Genomic DNA, 24,829 nt, shown 5'->3' on the forward strand with positions numbered 1-24,829 from the left:
ACGTGGCAGTGCTCAGTAAACGGTGCCTGTGGGTGACAGCCCTGCGCCTGGATTCGGAGGCTGGCTCAGGTCCCAGCTGACACTGAACAGGTGTGACCTGGGTGAGTTGCCTGCTCTCAGAGCGCCACCTGGTAGAAGAGACAGTAGACCTGCCCAGTCCACCTCAAGGCTTATTAGAAGAATGAGATGGAATTATGTGTGTGAGGGTATCTGATGGAGCTGAAAAGTAGTCCATTAATGGACACTGTTATTTTAATTCCAGGCTACTTGCAATAACTAAGAAACCTTCATGAATCTTTCTAAAGCCCAATGTGGAGATCAGGTGAGGAGAACTGTCAGGGTCTGCAACAGGCCTCCTCCTCCAGGAAGCCCTCCCTAATGCCCCAGGTTGGTGAGGGGTCCCACCTCTATGCCGTCAAATCACCCAAGGCTGAGCTCTGTACCAGCCCCTTTCATTTCCCGGAACGGCCTCCTTCCTTCTCTACTTTCCCGCCCCTCCCCCACTACCACTCCCTCCATAGCCAGGCCTGTGGGAAATTCATCTCTGCAGGCCCAGACCAGGGGTCAGCCAAGGTGGAAGAGCCTGATGTTTGGATTTCACCTCACTGGGAGGTTCCACAATGTTTGCTTTCTAGGTAAATTTCCTCCAGAGAGGGGAAAAGTCCTGCGTGAGGGTTACTTTGTGTCAACTTGAGCACACCATGGCAAGCCCGGATTAAACACTGTTTCTGGGTGTGTCTGTGAGGGTGTTTCCGGGTGAGATTAGCATTAAGTAGGTCACCCTCCGCCGTGTAAGTGGGTTTACGCAATCCATCGAGGGCCTGAATAGGACAAAACGCAGCAGAGGAAAGAGAAATTCACCCTTCTGTCCTGACGCTGCTTGAACTGGGGTATCTCATCCCCTGCCCTTGGATTGGGATTCACACCGTCAGCTTCCCCTGGTTCTCAGGCTTTTGGACTCAGAATAAATTACACCACCAACTTTCCTGCGTGTCCTGCTTGCAGATGGCAGATCACGGGACTTCTCAGCCTCCCTAATCTTGTGAGCCAATTCCTATAATTAATTAATATATCTATATCTATATATCTCCCATTCTGTTTCTCTAGAGAATTCTAATATGACATCTTATCACGTTTTTAGAGAAAGTGTTTAAGTGAAAAGGCAAAACTTCGTGCTCTTCCTCCTACCCCTCTGAAATATTTGGAAATGGGCAAAGACCACTTGGGGACCTCCTACCGTCTACCCACCCCAAACCCAAGAAAATGCTTCTCTCTCACCTTCCATCATAATTCACCTGTCCTCATCCCATCCTCAAGGGCCCTCATCCTCTCAAGGGCCTTTATCTAACTCTGCTAGGATGTGTGACCAGAAGGAGGGTTAGCTCTTCAAAAGAATTCATCTGTACTCACACCCACGAAGATGGCAAAAATTAAATAGACAATGACGAGTGCTGGGGAGAATGTGGAGAAATTGGAAACCTCGGATACTGCTGGTGGGAATGTAAAATAGTGCAGCCACTTTGGAAAATTTTGGCAGTTCCTCAGAATGTTAAATATAGATTTACCATGTGACCCACCAATTCCCTCCCAGCAATATACTAAAAAAAAAAAAGTATATCCACACAAAAACTTTTACAGGAATGTTCATGGCAGCATTCTTCTTAATATCCAAAAAGTGGAAAAAACCCAAAAATCCATCAACTGAAGAATGAATAAAATGTGGCATATCCAATACAATGGGATATTTGGCCGTAAACAGGAATGAAGTCCCGAGACATGCCACAACCTGGATGAACCTTGAAAACATTATGCAAAGTGAAAGAAGCTAGTCACAAAAGACCACATTTTGTATGATTCTATTTATATGAAATATCCAGAATAGGTCAATCTTCAGGGAGAGAAAGCAGATTTGTGGTTGCCGAGGGCTAAGGGCTTGGGCAGAAATAAGAAGTGACTGCTAACGGGTTTGGGGTTTCTTTTGGGGGTGATTGAAAATGTTCTAAAATTGACTGCTGCGGTGATGGTTGCACAACTCTGTGAATATTCTAAAAACCAATGATTTGTACACCTAAATGGGTAAATTGTCTGGTATGTGAATTCCATCTCAGTGAAGCTGTTTAAAGCAAAGAATATGTTTGCAATCACGGAGGCCTTTCTAGTCTCAGCCAAATGGCTTAACTCACGGGCTGGCGGGTGAGGGAGGGGATGTGAAGGCAGGGTAAGCTTGCTCACCAGGTGGGGTATTTCCACAGGGGGCTTCCTGGGAACCTTAGGTTTCCCTCATCGTTGGAATGGAGCCTTCAAGGACCCCCAGCCCGCAGACACAGAAGTCACCAAAACCCAAGACACGAAACACAGGAACCAAAATGATCACTCCCACGACTGTTCCTTGCAATCGCGCTTCACACTTTTATTGTTAATTTTCTTCACGTGTCCTCTTCTGCAGCCCAAACCCACGCTCGGGGACCATCACTGACCAGGAAACACAGCTTTTTTTAAAAAAACCACCCCCCCCGTTTTCATGATTGGAACATTCGTGACAGTTTTCCTGACAGCCTGAGTGCTGGAGGCTGACCAGCACATTCACACGTGCAAAACATGAGTGTTCCCCAGGCCTCACAACGTTTTCCAGAACTCGCCACTGGCTGAAGGTGACTTTCCAAGCTTGGGGTTCGTGGACCTCCCTCGCTGCTGAAAGGAAAAACACCCTCCAGAACTGAGAGGCTGGGGTACAGTTCACAAGTGTCAACATTGAGGGGACAAAAATCGTCGTGTTAGGATAAGGAACAGCCACAGATTTTCATGCTTGTGAGGGTTAATTTTAGGAGCGGGCCAAAGGATTCCAGTTTGTGAGAATTTAAAACAAACCACGGTTTGTAGCTGGGTGGGAAATAGGAAAACTGTGACGTAGGGCAACGATCAGCATTTTTCTGCCCATGTGAGGCTCTCGTGAGACCTTCCTCCTGGACCGTTATCAGATCCCACACTGCAGCCAGTTGACCGATTCATTAAATAACACAAGTTATAAAACTTTAAAAATGGGGCATTTACAGTCAGGGACATAAATACATGCTTTTTAAAAGTGTCTACGTACATATTTACAGAGTTGCAAGATCAACCATAGTAGCCCTGAAAAAAAGTCCCTTTTTTTTTTTTTTTTTTTTTTTTTTTTTTTGCATGACCACTCGTGAGTACTCTGAAGAGTTCCCTCCTTCCGCTTTGGGTTTCATGTATTATCACCATCCAACATGGGGCTGAGAAGACAGCGTCAAAGTGGTCTCAGACATCCTGTCTGAGAGTCTGCCCCAAAGGCACAAAACCCAAGACCCTCACTGAACTGGGTCCAAACTCCTAGCCCAGCTCACCCGTTTCTCCAAGACATGGACTGTTCCATCAGAGATGGGGCCAGCTCCATCATTCCCTGGCAGGCGATGGATGACCTCCGGAAATCTCTTTTCTTCCCCCCTAGGCTTTTTAATCCTCCAGCTTATTTTTCATTTCCCAATTTCTGTTTCTTTGTTTCCCTTTTCAGCCAATTTGAGAGGCTCAGACCCTAAAGGTGTTGATGGTCCCACCAAGGGAGGCAGAGAAGCGCTCGGGAGAGCTCCCGGCACCGCCCTTACAGCATCCTGTCCCCTGCCTCTCCCACGGGAGGAGCCGATCTATAAACGGAGACGAGGACCTTCTCCTGGACGCACAGGGCCTGACTGATGAGAATGACAAATCTGGAAACAACGCGAGAGCCAGCGGCTCAGATTGCTCAGGCAAAGAAGGAAGTCTTCCAAGTGCGAGGGCCAAGGGGGATGATCAGCAAGGCTCCGAAGTGTCTACGCACTACGGATTCCCAGAGACATTGGGGGCAAGGGAAGGCAGGGGCGGGGCTGGCTGGAAGGGGAACTTGGCCTCTTCCTGAAGGCCTTCCCTGGACGGGGCTGGAGCTGACCCCTGGGCCAGACCCAAGTCCCCGCCGTGGCAAAAGACAACTGGAGAAGCAAAAAGCAGGATCAAGGAGCTCTCGGAAAATTGCATAGTAGGAGGGGCCCCAACCCAACAGGAAAGCTGAGCTGCAGAACGCAGGCCGGGGGCCGCACCCAGGTGTCATCCACGGCGTGCAATCAGCTGCCTTCCTGCCTCCCTGGGGTTCGGGACCCTCATCTGAAGACCACAGGCGCACGCACACGTGCGCGCACGCACACACACACACACACACGCACTCTCTCTCTCTTGCAGGCTCATGGATCTGGAATAGGTCGGTACTCCCTGGAGGCCACAAGGCCAGTCCCTTTGGCTTCACTGATTCCAGGTCACTTCAGGTGCTGAGGAGAAAAAGAAAAGAAAAATAATAATGAAGGCTACATATTCAGGGCCTACCCTGGGCTCTTCAACCATGATCCCTCTACTTAATTTTTCTAGTTAAACTATTTTTGGAAGTATACCACACGTACGGAAGAGTACAGCTTGATGAACTGTTAGTGAACACACCTGTGTAACCAACACCCAGATGGAGAAACAATTCGACCAATTGTCAGCCCCACCCAGGCCCCCTTCTAGGATACCCACCAACCCTCACCGTGCCCCCCTGCCAGGATAACCACTCTGCCAACCTCTATCACCATAGATTGATTTTACCCATTTTTTGACTTACATAAATGGAATCAATCAATACATATCCTTTTGTGTCTGGCTTCTTCTGCATAATGTGTTTGTGAGATGCACCCATTTCGAGCATGTAGTTGTAGTTCTTTCTGTTTCTCTGTTACAGGATTCTAGCGCATGGTCAGGCAGCTTCCATCTGCCTAGTCCCCTGCCCGTGCACAACTGGGTAGTTTCTAGTTTGGGGCCATCATGAGTAATGCCGCTAGAATGTTCTTATGTATGTCTAGAAGATGCACACAGTGCCCACGTGTACGTATTTATGCCAAGTGGAAACTCTAGGCAGTAGGGTATGCATATATAACATATGAACATGTGGTGCACACGTGTATGCATTTCTGCTGAGTGTATCCCTGGCACCGTAACTGTTGGGCCCTGGGGAATGCATAGGTGCAGCTTCAGTAGATACTGCCAGACAGTTTTCCAAAGTAATTACACTATCACTTCGTTTCATGCTAATACTCAAAATGACCCTTGTGGCAGGTGACACAGATCCCCATTTCAAATGGAAGAGACAGAGGCCCAGAGAGGAGAAGTAACTTTTACAAGGTCAGGCTGATGACCAGCAGTAGAGGTGGGACTTGAACCCAGGTCAAGCCCCCTCCAGAGCCCGTGTGTGCTCTCTGTTCCGAGGGAGTGGCTTAGCTCACATGCTTCCTCCAAGGAAACCCCTGTCACAGTAGCTGGCACACAGCCAGGCACATGAGTGACTGTTTAATGACATTTGCTGCACTGGGTTGAATATGAGCCTGGAATTGCACTGGGCCAAGTTCAGGGGCTCAGTTCTCTCACCCAGTGGACCCGGTCATCATTACTATTACTACTACCACTAACATCTGCTATTACTATTACTACTACTACTACTACTATCTACTCTTATTATTACTACAACTGCTACTAATATAATAATTCAGTGAGAATAATAATAATAGCAGAGCTGATCTATGGAAGAGTTATTCAATACCACATACCAGGCACTTTCCTAAGTGCTTCTCATGTACAGTAAGTCCCCTACATACAAACGAGTTCCGTTCCAAGAGCGAGTTCGTAAGTCCAATTTGTTCGTAAGTCCGACAAAGTTAGCCTCGGTACCCAATTAACACAATCGGCTATATAGTACTATACTGTAATAGGTTGATAATACTTTTCACACAAATAATACATAAAAAGCAAACACACACAAAAAATAAAACATTTTTAATCTCACAGTACAGTACCTTGGAAAGTACAATAGTACAGTACAACAGCTGGCATTACAGGGGCTGGCATCAAGTGAACAGGCAAGAGTTACTGATTGGAGGAGGGAGAGGAGGTGGGAGATGGTAGAGCTGAAAGATCGTCAGCAATAGAAGTACTACTGTACTCTATAAGGTACTGTACAGTAAAGTACACAAAAGCACAGCCACTTGTAGAGGATGCACGCACGTGACAATGTATGCCAGACACGTGAACTAACTTACGTGACTGGACATGCGAACGCACGTTCCCATCTTTGAAAGTTCGCAACGTGAAGGTTCCCATGTAGGGGACTTCCTGTATGTACTAACCTACGCAATCTTGACCATATTCCCGTGAGAGACATACAGTCATCCCTCACTATCCACAGGGGGACTGGTTTCAGGACCCCCGTGGATACCAAAATCCACAGATGCTCAAGTCCTTTATATAAAATGGTATAGTACGGTATTATTATTATTATTAACCCACTTTACAGATGGACGAATTGAAACACAGAGAAGTGAAGTACCCGCCAGGATTACTGGAGCCGGGATTCAACTCTAGAAAGTGTGCTCTTAACCACTACACTATGTCAGTTCCAACCCCCCCAAGACCTCTTGATGGGGCTGGAAAGAGCTGCTTGCCGCGGAGCAGGGTGACTTTGAGAGAGGGAGGCCTGCATGTGCCCCGCCCACCTGAGCAGGAGCAGCTGGAGGAGAAGGACATAGAGACAGGGCCCAGCGTGGAGCGTGCTGCATTCCCCTGGTTTAGTGTGGCCAATATATGTGAGTTTCCTATGGGTCACTGGGTGAGATCCAAAAAAGAAGCCATCTTGCCAGGCCCCCACCCGAGAGGCAGCCCTCCAGGAAGGAGACCCCAGCAGCAGGCGCTGTGGCTGGACCACTGGGACCGGAGCTGAGGGGAGGTTGGCAGAGGCTGAGCCAGAGGGGAGCTCTCCTATCTCGGAGACCCTCCACCCACCCCACTCCTGGGACCCTGTGGGAGGGCCAGCACCGGGAAGCCTGCCCCAAGGCCGGCCAGTCTTAGCCAAAGGAGCAGTGAGAGCCAAGAGGAGGATCATGGCAGCGGCCAGACAACTGAGAGGTGCCAGTCCCTGCCCTGGACCTCCCCTCCGAGACCCTAGGGCAAAAGTCCAGCTGGCCCCTGAGGATGGGAAAGAGACAGGGGCAAAATAGGATGTGCAATGGGAGTTTCAGGCTGGACTAGGCAACGTGGCACTTTGTTATACCTAAAGTGAACAGAGAGCTCTGGGCTTTGCCCGAGACGTCGTGAGAGCACAGAAAAGGGAGGCAGTGGAAGGCAGGTGCTGGAGAAAAGCCAAGCTCCTCTGTGTTGGTCCCTCCCTTGGGTCAGACTGTCCAGTAAGCTGGTCACAGAGCCTCTACCCCGGCAAGGGCAGCAGGATGATGGCAGTCCTGGGTGCTTTGAGGATGTCATCTTTTCCTCAGAACAAACCCCAGAGCATGTACAGTGGGCACAGACCACTTAAAATCCATCATCCATCTGGGGGTCAAAAAGCTGATCCCAGGGCTGTCACTTGCCCCACTGTGTCTCAGTTTCCTTCTCTGTAAAGTGAGGGTATCCACCTACACATCCCTTCCCGTGCTAAAATCCTTTGCCATGGCATCTCAAAACATCATTTTGGAACTGTGTTAAACAGTGCTGTGGACTGAATTGTGTTCCCCACCACAATTGTACTCTAACCCCCAAAATGATAGTGTTTGGAGATAGGGCCTTTGGGAAGTGATTGGGCTTAAATGAGGTCATGTGGGTGGGGCCCTCATGATGGGATTAGTGCCCTTATAAGAAAAGACACCAGAGCCTCCTCCCTTTGCCATGTGAGGACACAGCTAGAAGGCAGCATCCGCAAGCCAGGAAGAGAGCTCTCACCAGAACCCCACAATGCTGGCACCCCGATCTTGGCCTTCAAGCCTCCAGAACCATAAGAAGTAAATGTCTGTTGCTTAAACCCCCCAGTCTGTGGTATGTTACTACGGCAGCCCAAGCAGACTAAGACAAATAGTATAAGGCGTTTAAAAAAAAAAGAAAAAAAGTCATTTTTTACAATAATAAGTAGCACATACTTATTATACATACAAATTTAAAAATGAGGGAAAAAGTTAAATAAAATTTTAAGGAGCAATTTTCAGTCACTTTGAAAGTAAACTGTTGAGTTCTGAACATTCACTGTTGGTGAGTGAACAGAAGCTGTGAGCTGCAGATACAAATGAAATTGGGCCTCCATTCATCTGAGCACCCAACTTGGGAAGCTGCGCACATTTGAAACTAAGGGAAAAGAATTCATCTAGGGTCGAGCACGGGCCCCAGGGGAGGGCCTGAATCTGCAAGGCATGCTTACGGCTGAGACTGCAGTGGCCGACAGAAACACCCCGGTCTGGGCAGGAATCAGTCCAGCTGCACCCGCCTCTCCCACAGGCTGCAAAGAACACCTGCTCTGAGCTGGAAGCCACACCCTGCCAGCCCATCAGCATGAAAGTCCACGCAGCTGCCAAAGGGATGATCCCAGGACACGCACGGGACCCAGAGTGGGGAACTGCACATCCTGGCTCTGCCTGCCACTCTCCAGAAGACTCTGGCCAAGCCTCCTCTCCGGGGCCCAATTCTTCCAGCTGTAAAGTGGGAGGGGGGATGGTCTCCTGGGCCGTCCAGTCCTGAGTACCGCAGCATCCATGGCAACGTTGCTCCACTGCACCCGGGACTTGGGCTTACCTCCCCCCTCAGGACCTGGTGCCCAAGAGGTGGGCTCAGTGCCAGCTGCACAGCACAAACTCTCTGGGGAAAGTGGGTTTTATTTCCACTCCCCTCCTGAACGAACCCCCAGAGAAATAAGGCCAATCCCAGAAACTCCGCCTGCTGCGGGGAGAGAGGAGTGAGCGAGCCATCAGGGAGAGGAGAGGTGGGAGGGAGGAAGGCACAGCACAAAAGGCCCCAGAGCTTCGGAATTCAGCCCATCTTGCCTTAAACAGCTGTGTTCTTATTCCAAGTGACCTTGGCCGTGTTAAGCAGGCATCCATCCCCGAATTTGAGTGTGTCCCAGAGCCACGGGGCCACCTGCTAATGCAGATTCTCAGGCCCTGCTCACCAGCATGCTCGTTTAGTGAATTGGAGTGGGATCCTGGGGTCTGTATTTTTAACCGGTGCCCCAATCATGCTTGAGATGCTGGTCTCAGGGACACAATGAAAAAAGACATGCCATGTCACCAGCAGGGAAACCCAAGCCTGCTCAAGGTCACTGGCAAAGCCCGACCCCGCAAGAGGAAAAGTCCAGCATCCATGAATGAATTCAGGTTTCATCATCAGAAAATCTGGAAGGAGACTTCTAGTTCAACATAAATCTAAGTTTTTATACTTTATGAATTAGTATTACTTCCACTTTCAAATACACTGTGGGAACAGGGACTCCATAACCTTTTCTGGTCTTAAAGCCGCTGAAGGTCTCAGTTAGGTGCTGAGTAGTATTATCATTATTACTATTACAATAACGATCGCTAATACTTAGACTTACCTGGTGCTTATCTGTGCCAAGCACTGTTCTAAGTGCTTTCATACGTTTGACACTTGTAATTCTCACAATCCTATGAAGTAGATACTACTGTCATCCCCATGTTATAGATGGGAAAACTGAGACTCAGAGAGACAGAGTAACTTGCTGAGGTCCTCCAGCCCGTAAGAGGCAGAGCTGGGATTTGAACCAGATGGTCCAGGGTCCACACTCTCAGCCACTATATACCCTCCCTGCAGGAAGGCCCCCTGCCCCACCTAGCACACCGGGGGTGCTCCACAAGCCATCATGCCCACCCCCTTCTCTCCTGCCAGCCCACCCCCAAACCCAAGCCCTGCCCCTCGGCCCCCAGAGCCACCGGAGGCTGCTCCACCCTCCGCGTACCTGTCAAGGAGCAGGCGAAGCATCTACTCTTTGAAGAGGGATCCCTGGATCTGGGCTGCAGCTGTGGCCTTGACATTCCTACACTGCCTGGTGATGTACGGGGCAGCTGGCGGAGGACATCGAGATGCCAGGCGGAGACTGTAGCTGTGCGGGGAGAGGAATAACACACAGCATCACCAGGAGCCCAGCCCGGTGGGTGCCCAGACAGCACCTGGGAGGTCTCGTGCTGGCACCGCCTCTCCAGGCACCTTGAAGACAATGGGACTCGAGCTTTAACAACCGGAGTGAGCGCCGCCATGCTCCGCCCGCCCCCTTCCCTCCACTCGGAGGTGATGGGCTGGCAGAAGCGTCCACAAGCATGGTTCTGAGACACTGCACCGGGCAGGCCCACCCTGAGGACCCCCACTGGATGGGCAGGGGAGCCAGGAATGGACACTGCTGTGTGGACGGCAGCTTCACCGTTTCCCCGCCTGCCTCCCCGGGCACTATGCTCCCCGCAAAACATCTGGGGAGGTTCTGGTACCAAGTTACAACCATCGCCTACAGAAGGAAGAGGAAGTAGGTCCGGGTCCCCTCCAGGCCGGAACTCTGCACCTGGCACCTGTTCCGGCCTCACTGTGCGGAGAACTTTTGTGTCAGGGATCTCAGAGGGGGTATAAATCTGGATCCCTTGACCTGGTTTGGTCCTATTTGCTACTACAGCCCATTAAACTGTATTTCTTTTTCAGGAAAGCATTAAATTTTTTTTAAAGATAGACAACCCAGACCATTATTCCTACCCTTCCTGCATCCAGCTAAGTCGTACTCACCTTCCAGATCCTAGCTGGAATATCACCTCCTCCAGGAAGACTTCCTTCTCTAACTCCTGGATGAGGTGTCCCTCTTGTGGGCTCCCACGGCCCCCCATGCTTGCCCATCACAGCCCTTGTTATATTGAATCACAATCAACAGAATCGTGCATCTGCCTCCCTCAGGAGCTGTGAGATCTCAAGGTCAGGGCCCTTGTCTTGTTCGCTGCTGCATCCCCGGCTTAGCATCACAAAAATAAATATTTGTTGAATAAGAACAACACATGTGGTGCCCAGAACTGTGCTAAATATTTTACGTATATCAACTATCTTACTCTTCCTACAAGATGGGTTCTCTGTTAGCCCTAATTTACAGACGGGGAAACAGAGACACAGAGTGGTCAAGTAACTTGTCCTGGGTCCCAAGTCTGCCTCTCTAGGTAGAAGAATGGAAGTGAGGTGGGCGGGAACCTCGCCTGCTCCAGGGAGGGAGCAAGAGCTGGGAACGGGGTCCGTCTCAAAGCTGAAACATCAGGGTTTCAATTAGTGGTTCTCAACCAGGGCATGGATTTGGCAGTATCTGGAGACATCTGGGGTTGTCACATCTGAGGGGAGGGATGCCGCTACCCGGCACCTGGTGGGCAGGGTCAGGGATGCTACTAAGCATCTTAAAATGCACAGGACGCCCCCATGACGACTGATCCGCCCAGATGTTAACAGTGCCACAGCTGACAAGGTAGCTCTCACACATACCTACGAGAATAGACGAATGTATAAACAGAACAACAAAGAAGGTGCCAGAGGGAAGATTTCTGTTCTCTCCACAGGTGAGATCCCCTCTGAGGTCCTGGCTCTCAGTCATGGCTGAGGACTGCCCCTGCTTGAATTCCTCCCCGACACTGTGCGATCAGTCCTGAGCGAGATTCAAGGCGGAAAACTGAGACCCAAAGCTCAGCGGCAAGCTTGTGCCCCGGATGGACCAGAAGACCCATGAGGTGGCCTGCAGGGGGCACCTCAGGGTGAGCACAACGACGACCCCTCGGCCAGCCCACCCAACGCTGGGAGGGGACAGTCAGCTGCCAGGTTGCCTGGAAACACGGACGACCTGCACACCTTGTCCGGCTGAGGAATAAGGGACAGTCCTGGCACGTGGCAGGTCCCCCTACACTGTCCCCTCTCTGGGACAATGTCTCCAGCAGGGTGTAGCAGCTTTGGGGACGAACGGGCTGGCATCCTCAATTTCCAGTTCATTCCTCTCACCATCATCACACATCTATTAAACATTCAAAAACCTAATCAATCAAACAAAGACAACACCGTGGACCTCCCAGCGCTCTCCAGCTGCCAGGCATCTCTGCTCCCCTCTGCTCCGTTCCACCCTCCGGCTCCTGTGGCCGCACAGCCATCTCTACTCGGGAGCAGGCTTTCTCCCCAGTCTTAGTCGTCCACCTGGGTAGAGCGCTAATGGTCAGGGGCAAGGCCCCCGAAGGCAGGTGCCTCTCGCCACCCCTCACACACTGCCTGGCCCCACGGAGGACAACACAACAGCCGCTGTGATTCCCAAGTGCTCTGTCTGCTGTTATCTCCGGAGTCTACCAGCAGTCCAGGAGGTAGGAGGAACAAGCGCTTTTACACCCATTTCACGGATGAGGAAACTGAGGCTCAGACAGATGGAGACTTTCCTGGGGGAGCAGAGCCCAGGTCTTTCAGCTCCATGGGCCACAATTTTGGAGGAGACCCCAAGTCACCACCTGGGTGTTTCCTTTAGGGACTAGGGTGGTGATGTAAAGTAGGACAGTCTCCTTCCTGATTGTGAAAACCTTTCTCTGGTCGGAGGACTTTGAGAGCCCAGCAGCTGTCTGAGGCTGAGAGGTGAGGTGCTAAGAAACCAGATATTCTCCGATCCTCAGCACAGTTACGCTTAACCCACGAGCACCTTGTGATTCTTGGCTCCCACTCACTGGCTGTGTGACCTTGGCAAGCCATGGACCCTCTCTGAGCTACAGTTTCACCACCCACAAAACGGGAAGAGCAATTTTATTTCATAGGGTTATTATGACGATCAAGTCCAACTTCAACTCGCATGGTGTTTTGATTGTGGCCGCTGTGGGGATGGGCAGCAGTCATAACCCCCGAGGAGGCAGCACAGCCGTCGGAGACCTGAGTGCGAGTTCCCATCCTCATATTCACTGGCTGTGTGACCCCCGGAAGGTCCTCCCTGCCTCCCGGCCTCCAAACCTCAGCCTCCTCATCTGTAAAATGGACACAATCCCTGCAGCCTGCTGATGCAGAGTGGGGCTAAGAAGAGCCCCGGGGGACCAGGATACGAGGGCCCTTTGCCTTCTGAGAAGAATTCGGCACAAGGGGGATATTTCTGGAGGTGTGAGGGCAGGGGCCACCAGCGCAGGAGACCCACCAGCGCCCTGCTGGCTCCGTCCGCCTTCCTCCCTCTCTTCTGCCGCCCGGTCTGGTCTCCTGCAAGGCCCCCTCCCCACCCCCCCGCTGGCTCCCCTCCCATCTGTTCCCCTTCCCTAAGGTACAGCAGGGTGTGACATGTCCCTGCTGAAACTCAACCCCAGGCTCCTGGTGGGGACCGAGCTCTTCCACACACGGCCCGGCCCCGCCGACCTCCCAGCCCTCTCGCTCCTTCAGCTCCTGTCTCCCCAGCTCCGCAGGGCTTCCTTCAGCACATGCACGTGGAGCTCTCCTCCCCGTGGCCTCCAGCCCCGGCTACTCACTAGAGTCCGCTGGGGAGGCCCGGGCTGCTGCCGGACCTGTGACGTCAGAACCTCTGGGGTGGCGTCGGGCATTAGCATCTTTAAGCTCCGCAGCGGTTCCAACGTGGGACCAGGGCTGGGAACCAGTGCTCTGCAGATGCTCCCGGGGCCGCCCCACTGACCTCTCAGCACACACCCCCGCCCCCTCCACGGGCGGTTCGACGTTATCTACGTGATTGCACGGTGCATGTGAGGCCAAGGAACCGAGCTGGGTCTACTCGTCACAGCAGCCTTAACACCTAATTTTGAAGGCGTGGACAGCAAACCCCCAAAATGTAATGAATGAAGAGGTGAGTGATCCTAGATTCCAGACACCCCCGCTGCACAGGCTTCTCAGTCACGGAAATCTGCGCCCATTCAGGGCAGGGGCCAGAACATGGGCTGAGTGGGCCCCCTCAAGCATCCTTCCTCACAGCCCGGTAAAATGGATTACACTCATGATCCTGAATCCAAGGCATCGAGAAAGGGCTGGACAGTCACTTCTTCACTGTCAGAAACCCTCCAGAGTCTGAAGGCACTGAAAGGCAGGGCTGTTCCATTCCTGACCCTTGAGGGTGTCATTTAGTTTCCTCCGGTCCCTTCCTGCGGACCCTGCCCTGAAGGGTCCCCACCATAGTCACGGGGCGCCCCCACCTCCAAGCTCTTGCTCCAGGGCCTCCTCGCAGCAAGCCTCCCTCCCACCTGCCCTATTTGACATTGCAAACACCCTGCACTGAAACTCCAGCCTCTAGTCCATTTTTCTGTCGTTCTTGTATTTACTGCACCAACACACCCCGTGTCTACCTGGCTGTTTGTTTCCTGGCTCCATTGGAGGTGTTTTGTCCCTGACGTCCCCCGCACCTAGACCCGTGGCTGGCACACAGTAGGGAGCCTTTCATTATTTGCTGGATGGATGGCGTGTCCACTACCTGCCAGGTGCTTTGCCAAGGAAGCTTTGGTGAATGACACTCACAGAGGTCGTTACCTTTCGCAGTCTGCGTGTGACTCAGTGATGCCTAGAGGGAAAAACTCTCATTTTCAGATGCCAGTGCGAGGCTGAGACTGGGGCCTCTGGGCTCCCAGGCCGGCCACGTTCTCGCTCAGCCCCCAGTGGTTTCTGGTAAAGGAGGCAACCGATACACTGAACTACACACGACAAACAAAACTGAAGGAGCAGGAGGGAAGGCCAGGGTCGGGGAGGAGATGGGGAAAGGTGATGTGGGGAAGGTCCCAGCGTGGGTCCCGAGCAGAGAGAGTGACGCAAGGACCTGGTGAGGATCTAACAGGTTTGGTTTGTCTGCGAGGGACGTCTGCACGAGCTAATGAGTCACAGGGGAAGGAGGTCAGCACCTCACCTGGAGCTCGCCCTCACTGGGCTCTGGGCAGCTGGAGAGAAGGTGACGTCACGGATCAGGGCCCACACCTGGCCTCTTATCTCGGGGTCGTCCTGGGGACAGGGGATGCTGGGGCCAGGGAGATGAGGTAGTAACAACAAAAACTGAGGAGTGCCTAATAAAAATGAGCAAAGGCTGCCGATCACTGAATAGATCATTTAACGACACGAAAAGGCAATTCACAGAGAAATCCAAAGCTGAGGAATATGCAAAGATGCCTGGCCGCCCTACAACTGTCCAAGAAGAGCAGTTAACACAAGAGGCCGCTGTCACAGGGCAGACGGGGGACAGGTGCCGTATGCGTGTTACCCGCAGGTGAGGGGATGTGAGCGGGATGGGGACGCCCCCAGTTCCCCGACACTTGGGCAGGCCACGCCCACCTGCCCCCACCTCCTGAGAGCATCTTCTCACTTGCCTGGAATGTCAGGGACGTAAGAGGGGGCAGAGGGGAGGGTCTCACGGGCTGAGTGAGGTGGGAACCAGGCTATCCTTCTGGGCAGCAAGATGACATGACCCGATGCGGCCGCTGTGTTGGGCACGGATTGCAGGATAGCAAAGAACGGAAATGGGGAGACCAGTTAGTCAAGCAGCAGATGATGGAGGCGGAGGAGGCAGAGAAGTGAGAAGTGGAATCAGGACACATTTTGGACCTGGGTGTCAGGGTTGGGGCAGGGCTGAGACAGTCTAGATGGAGTCCAGGGTGGGATAGTTTGTTTGACCGAGAAGGGGAAGACGGCAGGAGAAGACTTCATGGGGACAACCGTTTTGAAAAGATTACATTTGAAATGTTCATTACACACCCAAGGGAGAAATCAAGAGGGCGGGTTAAATGAAACTGATGAATTTGGGATGGGTCAGCATTTAGGGGGGCTGGACAGGCTCACCCAGGGGAGGGGAGACGGGGGCGGGTCCAGGGACTGAGGATGGGATGCAGAGGGGCAGGGGGTGACGTGAGAGTGGTGTCCACGGTGACACGTATTTCAAGGAAGAGGGAGAATTAACAGTGTCCGACGCTGCCAACGCGTTCAGGAAGACAGAGAGAACCAGCCACGGTATTTAGCTGCCTAGAGGCTGCTGGTAACCTTAGTAACAGCAGCTTCCAGGACATGGTGGAGACAAATGCCTGAGAGAAGTGAGTTCAAGAGAGATGGGGAGGAGAGGAACTGCAGCAGGGGCTCAGAGAACCCCACCGAGGAGTTTTTAGGTCAAGGGGAGGGGCTGCCAGCTCCGGGACACACTCTCCAGGGCGCACTCTCCGGGGCTCCGGGGTCCCTCCCCACCATGCTCCTTTCCAGGCTGCCCCAGCGGCGTTCTGAGCGGAGACCCTGCCTGCGTCCCCGCCTTCCACCTCTTCCCCTGCATAAGTCAGGAGGGGCCTCGTGGGATGCAACCCCCAGAGCTGGTTAGGCCACACGGCCGCCACGGCGTCTTACAAAACTCTCCACAAATTCTGAGAGAGCAAATCATTTGAAGTTGGGTGTCTGATGTTCAGCACTTTTGCAGGAGGCAAGGGAGAGGCAAAGGGCGTGCGAGCCGATGTCAAGGCGAGACAAGCTGAGATGATACTGACGCTCCCTGGAGGTGGGTGAAGGCCCAGGTGGGAGCTCGCGGGAGCCACCTCCTGCTTCCCGGCACCTGCCGCTTCCAGGAAGGGTCGGCATCCCAGCAGCCTCCACCTGCTGCTCCAGGGAGGCCCCCTGCACTCAAATGGGACCCCCAGGCTGGGAGTCAGGGGTGGGAGTAGTGATACAGCCCTGGGATGCAGAAGCCCGAACTTCAGCCCTTGAACCACCGATAACGTGCTGTGTGGCCTCCGGAAAATGCCACCACCTCTCTGAGCCAGGGTAGTCTTGCTTGCAAAATGAGGATGTCAAACAAGGAAAAGAAGGGAATAGCATCATTTACATAGGTGCCTACTATACACCGGGAGTTACTGCAGGTGCTTGACTCCCGGAAGCGGGACAGTGATGACCTGCGTCTCACAGAGGAGGAGACGGGGGCTCAGAGAGGTGAGGAGGCCCACGTCCACACTCCATCAGCCAACAGGGTGCAGCCGAGATGGGAATCCAAGACCACCTGACACCAAAGCCTGGGCCCCCTCCCAGACATAGTCCCTGTAGTGACGGGGATCAAAAAGCTCTTTTCAATAGTCCATAAAGCCTGATGGGGTGACCTCTGCCCGCAGAACAGCCGCACAAGCCACCCACGAAGCCAGGAAGCAGTTCTGGCTGGGACCACATCAGCTCAGAGGAGCCCTGGCAGGGGGTCTCAAACCCTGACGCTCACTGGCATCCCCTGGAGACATGAAAACAATCCCTGTGCCCGCTCCACTCCTCAGCCCTACAGATTCTGATTTAGCTGGTTTGGAGTCCAGGCACTGGGAATTTTAAAAGCCAACTTTGAGAGCCACTGGTCTGGATCCATCTACTCAAAGTGTGGTCCGCGGACCAGCATGGGCAGTCCCTGGGGGCTTGTTAGCAATACAGCTACTCAGCCCCCACCTGACCTCCTGAGTCAGAATCTGCATTTTAACAAGACCCCTGGAGAGGCACCTGTGCACTGAAATTGGGGGAGCGTGGGGCTGGGAGAAACCTTCAGCAGAGTCAGGTGCAGGCAACGTGCTAGGTGGGGGCCTGGTTCTGCAGTCTGGGGCAGGACCCCGTGCCTAGTGAAGTTTTATAGCGAAAGCCTTGGCAATGTGCGGGCTGAGGGGAGGGAAATGAAAGTGGTCCTGAGGGATGGGGCAGAGGTTCGAAACCACTGGCCTGGGCAGTCGCCGTGGTTCCTCAGCTAACGCAGGAAGGGTCGGCACCGCGGGCCCTGGTAGCTTAGGTGGTTTTTCCATTTAATGTTCCCTTAACCACGTGAGATGGCTTATTGTGCCCTCTTATGGCTGAGGGGACAGTTGCACAGGGAGTTGAAGTAACTCCTTTTAGGTCACAGAGAGGCGTAAATAGAAAGGAAAGAGGGAAAGGAAGAAAGGAAGGCAGGATTCACAGGGATCTGACCCCAGAGCTGAAGTCCGCTCAGCAGACAGTTTCCTTCCCTCTCATCAGCCCTGAGGGAGGCTCCTGGTTGGCCTCTGTGCATCCAGAAGACCAGTCACATCCCTTCCTCCTGGGGCTTTTACGCCAGGTTCTCAGGTCTTCATGAGTTCCCCAAACCTGTTTGGCTTGAACTCCAAACACCAAGCATGTAACAGCTCGTGACACAAGCCGGTCAACAGGAAGGCTGGCCTGGCCCGCGATGACCTTGGCCAAAGGAAGTTTCCCAGCAGGGAGATCCCAGCCGGGGCTGTTTCCAGCCCTGCCAGGACAAGCGAGGGGCAGGGGACCCCAGAGGCCAAGCAAGCAACCCTTCACTCTCAGACGAGGACAACGAACCAGAGCGAGGTGGTCACCTGCTCAAGGTCACACAGCAAGTTGTTCTTGGGAAGGAGTGGGGGGGACATGCCTGGTCGCACTGCTTTTTGGGGGACACTGATGATGGAGAGGAAGGGCAGTCTGGGGCCTCCATGGACTTGGGCAAAAGCAATCCTGGGAGGCAGGTGCCCTTCTCTGCATGGCCCAGGCGAGGGCACTTCCAGCTCTGTCCCTGCCTCCACCTGCCTGTCTCTCACTGGGGACTCGACCCTGGAGAGCACAGGGTGACTCTATTCACTTGTCACCCACCTGCCCACCTGCCACCAGGCCTGGCACCAGGAGATGCTCAGAGAAGGTTCCCTGAACAATAAGTGGCAAACCAGGAGCCGGGCTCCCAATGCGGCCCAAGCCCAACCGTGCCCGGCTGTGTCTCTCCAAGACCAAATCATCCAAGGCAGCAGCTTCCCAGAAGGTTACTCTCACCACCAAGGCCCCACTCAAACCAGGGTCCCCAACAGACCCTCCCCGCTCCACTTGGTACAGTGGGTCACATCTGGAGGACATCACACCGGCAGGAGAAGTCACAGCCTGTGAGGTACAAACTGGGGGTGAGGAGCCCTGGCTGGAGGGAGGAGTGACCCCCTCGGGCAGACCCAGCTCTGCCCTTGGCTGTGTCTCTGCCCCTCACTGCCCTTCTCCCTAGGACCCACTTGGTTCTAGCCCAGATGCTGGCCCTTCTCTTTCCCTCCAACTGAGCCGAAACGGTCTGCTTTCTTCAAAAGGAAACTTCTAAGAACAGGGGGGAAGCCAAAAAGAAAACAGAAACAAATACAAGCGTGACAAGACCGATGGATGCACAGAAAACAGATTCCCAACTTGAGACAGAAAGGGACTGATGGGCCTCCCACGAAGTCCAGATGGGAAAGCTCTTTTAAATGACAAAATTCTATAAGGACACTAAGATTTAATTATTACAAACACTCCATCTTTTAAAGTTGTCTTAGGCCAAAGAAGTTAAGCTCCAGGGAGTTGCTGGGCCTGAGAGTCTCAGCAGCCCTATGGGGCATCTGCCCTGATGACAGGATTTCTAGAACTTGATGTCTGGTGCCCCTCCAAGGATGCCAGCGAGAAGAGGTGGCTGCCTTGATGGAAAGCCTTGTGGGAGCTCAGGGGGCTCTTTGCTACCCAAGGCGTCTAGACCAGTCTGTCCTGGGAGGCCTGGGCGTGCCTGGCTGGTAGGGCATCACAGACGCAGGGCTGGCACAGCTACACGAAAGACACACTTGCTAAGCGCCTGAACCGGGTGTGAGTCAGCGGGTGACAAGGCTGACCAAAGGGCAGGGGCGCCGTGGGCTGTGGGCCTGGAGGCCTCTTCCTCGAGGGTGCAGGGGATCGGATACAGAGGCTGCCCCTGTACCTTCTCCCCATCCCTGCCCCGAGATCCCCAAAGCCCTCACCCTGAATCCCAGCTGAGCTCAAACAGGTTGTTGGGTGGCCATGGCTGGGACAGTTCACCCTTTTTTTACAGAGCGGGAGACAGAGGCGGCCTGTAGATGCTAAATGACTTGGCCCCGGGTCGCCTGATTCCACCCTGGGCTGCTCGGGGCCTCACCAGGATCTTGCAGTCCTTTTGGTTTGGAAACCGTTCACTTGCAGAGGCCTCTCAAACAGGCTCCCTCCCTGCAGGGGACAGACAGCGCCCAGCCAGACACTCCTGGGGAACCCACTGACTCACAGCCAGGCGGTGGCAGGCGTGGAATGAAACCCCTCCTAATTTTCCTTCCTCGTTACCAGCATTTCCCAAACCGGGTTTGGTGGAAGGTTTGCCCAGATGTTGCATGGGCCGTCCTCATTACCATGCGCGTCACAGCAGCTAGCGTTTCCGTGCTGACCACACGTGGAGCACGGTGCCCACTGCCTGACGTGGAATAACCAACGGCGTCTCCACAAGACCTCTGTGAGATGGGTACCGCTGCAGGGGACGCACGAGGAACAAAGGCACAGAGGTTCGGCAGCTTGCGCAACAACACACAGCTGGCAAGAAGCAGAGGGAGGGTGGAAGCCAGAGCCATTTATTTACTCCAGAGCACGGGCTCATGCAGTGAGACATGTCTCTGCAGGATTTCTGAGAGTTTCATGTGCCCACAGGCAGTGTAAATTCCCAAGAGGACACAGGCTGTCATTTACCCCATTTATCTGATAACTATGTATTGACCGACTGCTCTGTGCCAGGTACCGTGGGGCACAGTGGCGTGCCGAGCAGACGTGATCTCTGAAAGCACAATGACAATTCTGCAAGGGGATTGCGTGGGCTACGCTGAGCCTCAGGGGGTACCCTTTAAGCACTCAAAAAAAAATTTTTTTTTAATTTAGTCTTTTTGGACAGAAAATTTCTAAGATCAGCCATATGAAGCAACGCGTCCTGAATCTGATTTAGCATTCTCTTTGGGAGCCAGATTTCCAACTCTGCACACGTACACGTGGCGTCATGTGCCGACAGGGAGAGGTGTCCTCCGGCCTGTTAAGGTGGGTCAGCCTTCTTGCCCACATGCTAAAAAAGACCGGGCATTCCCGTGATTATCAGTACTGATCATCAAGCACCTGTTATACACCTGACCCCGTGCTAGGCACTGGGGATATAGCAGTAAAGCAAACAGATCTGGTCTCTAGAACACTGGGGCGTGTATTCTAGAAGGGGAAGGTAGTTACTTGCATAATACGTAATACAAAATTCCAAAGTGTGATTAGCAGGAAGGAAGAAAAACAGGCTACCAGAGCTCAGAACAAGGGACTTGACCACAGAAACACCGTGTAAACAGTGTGTGTGTGTGTGTGTGTGTGTGTGTGTGTGTCTTCGTGTTCTGTGGAACGTATGGAACACATTTTGGTTTTGGCTTCACTTTACCATGTTGTCCTTTGCTTTACTTCATTTGGGGGTGGGAGGGACGGGAAGGAAAAGAAAGCACAGAACGTGTAACTTACTTTACCCCCAGAAAGAAAAGAGACAGGATTTCTAGAAGGGGTCATTTCTGTCTCTGAAGGCCACTCCTCGGGGATGGAGAGGGCATTGTTAACCACCTATCCTCACCCCCAAATCTCTCCCGCCCTCTTTGTTGTGCCTGACTCTCAAGGCAAGTTATACACAAGGGGATTTGGGGAGTTTGCAAATGGGAACAGGACTGGGGTAAGAGTTCATCGATTCTCTTCCTCAGGCCTTTTTCTGAACCGTGAACAACAGATCTGGTTACACGGGGTCTCGTACTTGTTACAGGAAGCTGGTCGGAGAGTTTGTGAGCATTTGAGGACCAGCCTTGCATTTTCACGGGGTCTCCTTGGCTTGCTGCAGATGGTTTTTCAGGTGGAAACAGCCCACCACCTGAAGGATTGGCAGCAAAGTCGGGGATGATTGTGGTGTGTCTACCTGGGTAAGTCAAGGGGGCCATTTCCAGCAGCGCTGCAGGCCCCAAAACATTCTATGATGGTGAAGAGGAAATCTACTTAGAAGTGCAAAGCACAGAGTGCCTACTCAAGTCCAGGGGAGGAGTCTTCAGCCCACGAAGGTCCCCTCCATCCGATGTCACAGCTGTCCCATTCACACCTCAGCCCAGGACACTGCCAAGGCTCTTCCAAATCTCTCCAGCCTCTCACACTAGAGCTCCCCCAGCCTCAATTCTTGGGCTGCTTCTCTTTAGCTGTACTCACTCCCTTGGGGAGGCCAACCTCATGGTGTTCAGTATCATGTGCACTCTGATGACTCCCAAATTTACATTTCCACCTGGGTCCCTTCCTCTGAAACTCAAACCTGTGTATTCAGCTACCCTCCCCATGAGTGTCTAATGGCAGCTCCAACTTAACACACCCCAAACTGAATTTCCAGCACACACGTACCCCACAAACTGGCTCCATCACCTCATCACTGAATGGCAACTCCATCCATCTGGGTGAGGAGGAGGCAGAAACATGTCATCATCCTTGATTCCTCTCTTTCATCCAATCCTCAGCAAATCTTGTGGCTCTACCCTCAAAAGACATCCAGAATTCCACTGCTACTCGCCAACCCCACTGCTACACTCCAGTCCAACTACCATCATGTCTCACCTGGGTTACTGTGTTCACCTCCTAGTCTGTATTTCTATTCTTGGGCCCGTTCAGCCTATTCTTAACACATCAGCCAGACTGATTCTTTTAAAAGGCAAGTCATACCATATTATTCCTCCCCTCAAAACCCTGCAATGAATCGCACTCACTCAGGATAAAAGCAAAGTCTTCCCAAGGGCTGCAAGAGCCAATATAAATTGGCCCCTCGTTACCTCCCTGACCTCATCTCCTAGTCCTCGCCCCGGCCTGGCTCCCCTGAGCACACCAGGGATGCTTCCACCTCAGGACCTTTGCACTTGCCGTTCCCTCTAAGTGTTTTCATCCCCTGTGTCCACAGCGTTGCTTCCCCTCTCCCTTCCCCACCACCCTCATTTCTCTCTCTCTCTCTCTCTATATATATATAGTCCCTTTACAGTCAGGCTACATTTACATGGTAGCCCCCATTTTCACGTTCGTAGTCTCTACTCCTCCTTCCCTGTTTTACTTCTCTCCACAGCGTTCACCATCTGACATTCTATATAGTTAGTTACTTGCTTGTTCATTGTCAGTCTCCCCCCACTAGGATGTGAGTTCCATGAGGGTGGGGAATTGTGTCGGTTTTGCTCACTGTTACACCCTCCCGAACAGTGCCTGGCACGTGACAGCAGGCGCTGGTCCCAAGTTGAGTGTATGAATGAATAAATGAAGGAAGGAAGGGTCAAGATCTACAGTCTTTCTTGACTAAATCACACCCAGAACGCATCATCTAGTTATTGTTTTCCACTTATTGTTCCAAGTGGGGCACGAACTTAAGAAATTTTTAAGAGCAATTTAAGTGCAACATGTTTCTATGTCTTTATGTGAATTTTTCTTTGTTTCTCACCCACACCTAACTGGACAGCAGTTTTTAAGCAAAATACTATGAGCCTTTCTACGCATTCAACTTGTTTTTCATAAACAACTCTGTTCATATTTCATCGGTTTGGATATTCAATTAACTCATACACGTACGATAATAAATACTGGCATATTTGTTATTCTGCTTATTATAAACATAGTTACGTTAATATTATTATTAAATGTTATCAAAATAGTATCATAAACAGGTTTGGGAACAAATACAACTGACTGTTTGCATTTAACTTGACTGCAGGGCACCGAAGGGCATGGGTATTCCCTGTGTCACTGGGGGGGTGAGGGCCATCCATGAACATGGCAGGTTGGTTAAACGAAAATCAACTGAGCCTCGACTGTATTTCATTTTATCCAGTGGGTATTCTAACAACAGTTCAGGAAGATTTCTGGTACCACCCCACCCTCCCAGGCCCTGTCCTCTGCAAAATGCTCTCACGCCAATTATTCCTTAGGCCGTGGTGAACACGCGGACTTGATGGTTGGGTGAATGTGTAAATGGGAGACCTCTGTGTTTCCTTCGTCAAATGCTTGTGTGCAGCCCTTTGACTCCGTCGTTGGCTGGATCCCATTACGCAGTAGCTCTGACTCACGGGCGCGATGGAGAAACCGCCCAGGTGAGTGAGATGCGCCATGAGTCCGGTTTGGGCAACAGCCGCGTTCGGCACAGCCCAGTCAAGTGCGTGTGGCATCGTGAAATCAATCAGCGTTTAGGCTCTAAGAGGGAGGCGTTCCTCATTTTGAGCAAAAATAAGAAAACACAGAAGGGAAGCCATCCACAGCCATATATATGGGAGGCTCTACGAGAGAGGACTCCTTGGTAGATGTCAGGAAGTAAAGCTGGAGACAGAGGGAGGATGGCCCTATTTTCAGAGCCAAAAACTGGGGGAAAGGATTTAAAAATGTGAAGGAGTATTTGGATTGTCCTTACGAAGTTCAGGATGCTGGGTTATAATCGCAGCCAGGCTGTGTGCACGGGTGTAGACTGGGGCATGGGGCGGGAGGTGTGGAGATATAATTTCACCAATACCTTTGGTTAACGAGCTGTGGCGCGCAATTCCCTTCTGGTCTCTATTGGTTTACTGACGGGCTTTCACTACACATTCTTTACCTTGAGGACCATGCCCCCAGGCAGCAACCCTTTAAGACCAATTGTAATTAACTATCCACCAAATAACCGAGTCTTTTCTTTCAACCTGATTTTAATTGATCATTTACTTATCCAAATGATGCTCTCTATTCAGCTGCTAACAATTAATTGCCCCCCAAATACACATTTTAAGCCCTAAAGTCATAAGGTGGGGTCAGATCAGAGGTCACTGAAGTGGAGTGGTAGCTTTGGCTCCATTATTCCCGGAGGTTTCTTCCTTTCTTTTTATTCCACAGATACTAAGTACCTACTGTGTGCTGGGTGCTGCAGTAGGTGCTGGGGTAGAGTGAACGCACAACAACAGGGCACTGTGCGATACCAGGCTTGTCCTCGTGAATGACCTAAGGTCATATAGTCCCCTCAAAAAGATGCACAAAGAGCAACAATGGACAAGGCAGGGAATCCTCAAGTCCACCTTGGCTGTGACACTCAGAAGTGACCCTAACTCTTGAGCGACCCTGGGTCATCTGTCACAGCATGGTTATATACAAGCGAAGTGTTCTGAGAATTGAAAAATGTTATGAATATACGAAAGAGATTGTTAATAAGCAAAGGAAAATAATTTAAAATGAAGATCGGAAGCAAATAAAA

The 24,829-nt window shown here is 52.1% G+C and overlaps 1 protein-coding gene across 3 annotated transcripts in view; it reads right to left on the reverse strand.

Annotated features, from left to right (window-relative positions):
• Window positions 1–2,385: 2,385 nt before the first annotated feature.
• Window positions 2,386–24,829, reverse strand: part of PRDM2 (PR/SET domain 2) — a 119,016-nt gene continuing 96,572 nt past the window's right edge. For all 3 annotated transcript variants that reach the window (XM_082380961.1, XM_082380963.1, XM_082380964.1), the window contains 2 exons: window positions 9,800–9,943; window positions 2,386–4,316 (listed from right to left, as the gene is read on the reverse strand). In XM_082380961.1, coding sequence (XP_082237087.1) covers window positions 9,823–9,943 — 121 coding nt within the window. In that variant the 3' untranslated portion in view covers window positions 2,386–4,316; window positions 9,800–9,822. The remainder of the gene's footprint in view (window positions 4,317–9,799; window positions 9,944–24,829) is intronic.

Source organism: Balaenoptera borealis (genome assembly GCF_965194805.1).
Source record: "Balaenoptera borealis genome assembly, chromosome: 1".
NCBI classification, from domain to species: domain Eukaryota; kingdom Metazoa; phylum Chordata; class Mammalia; order Artiodactyla; family Balaenopteridae; genus Balaenoptera; species Balaenoptera borealis.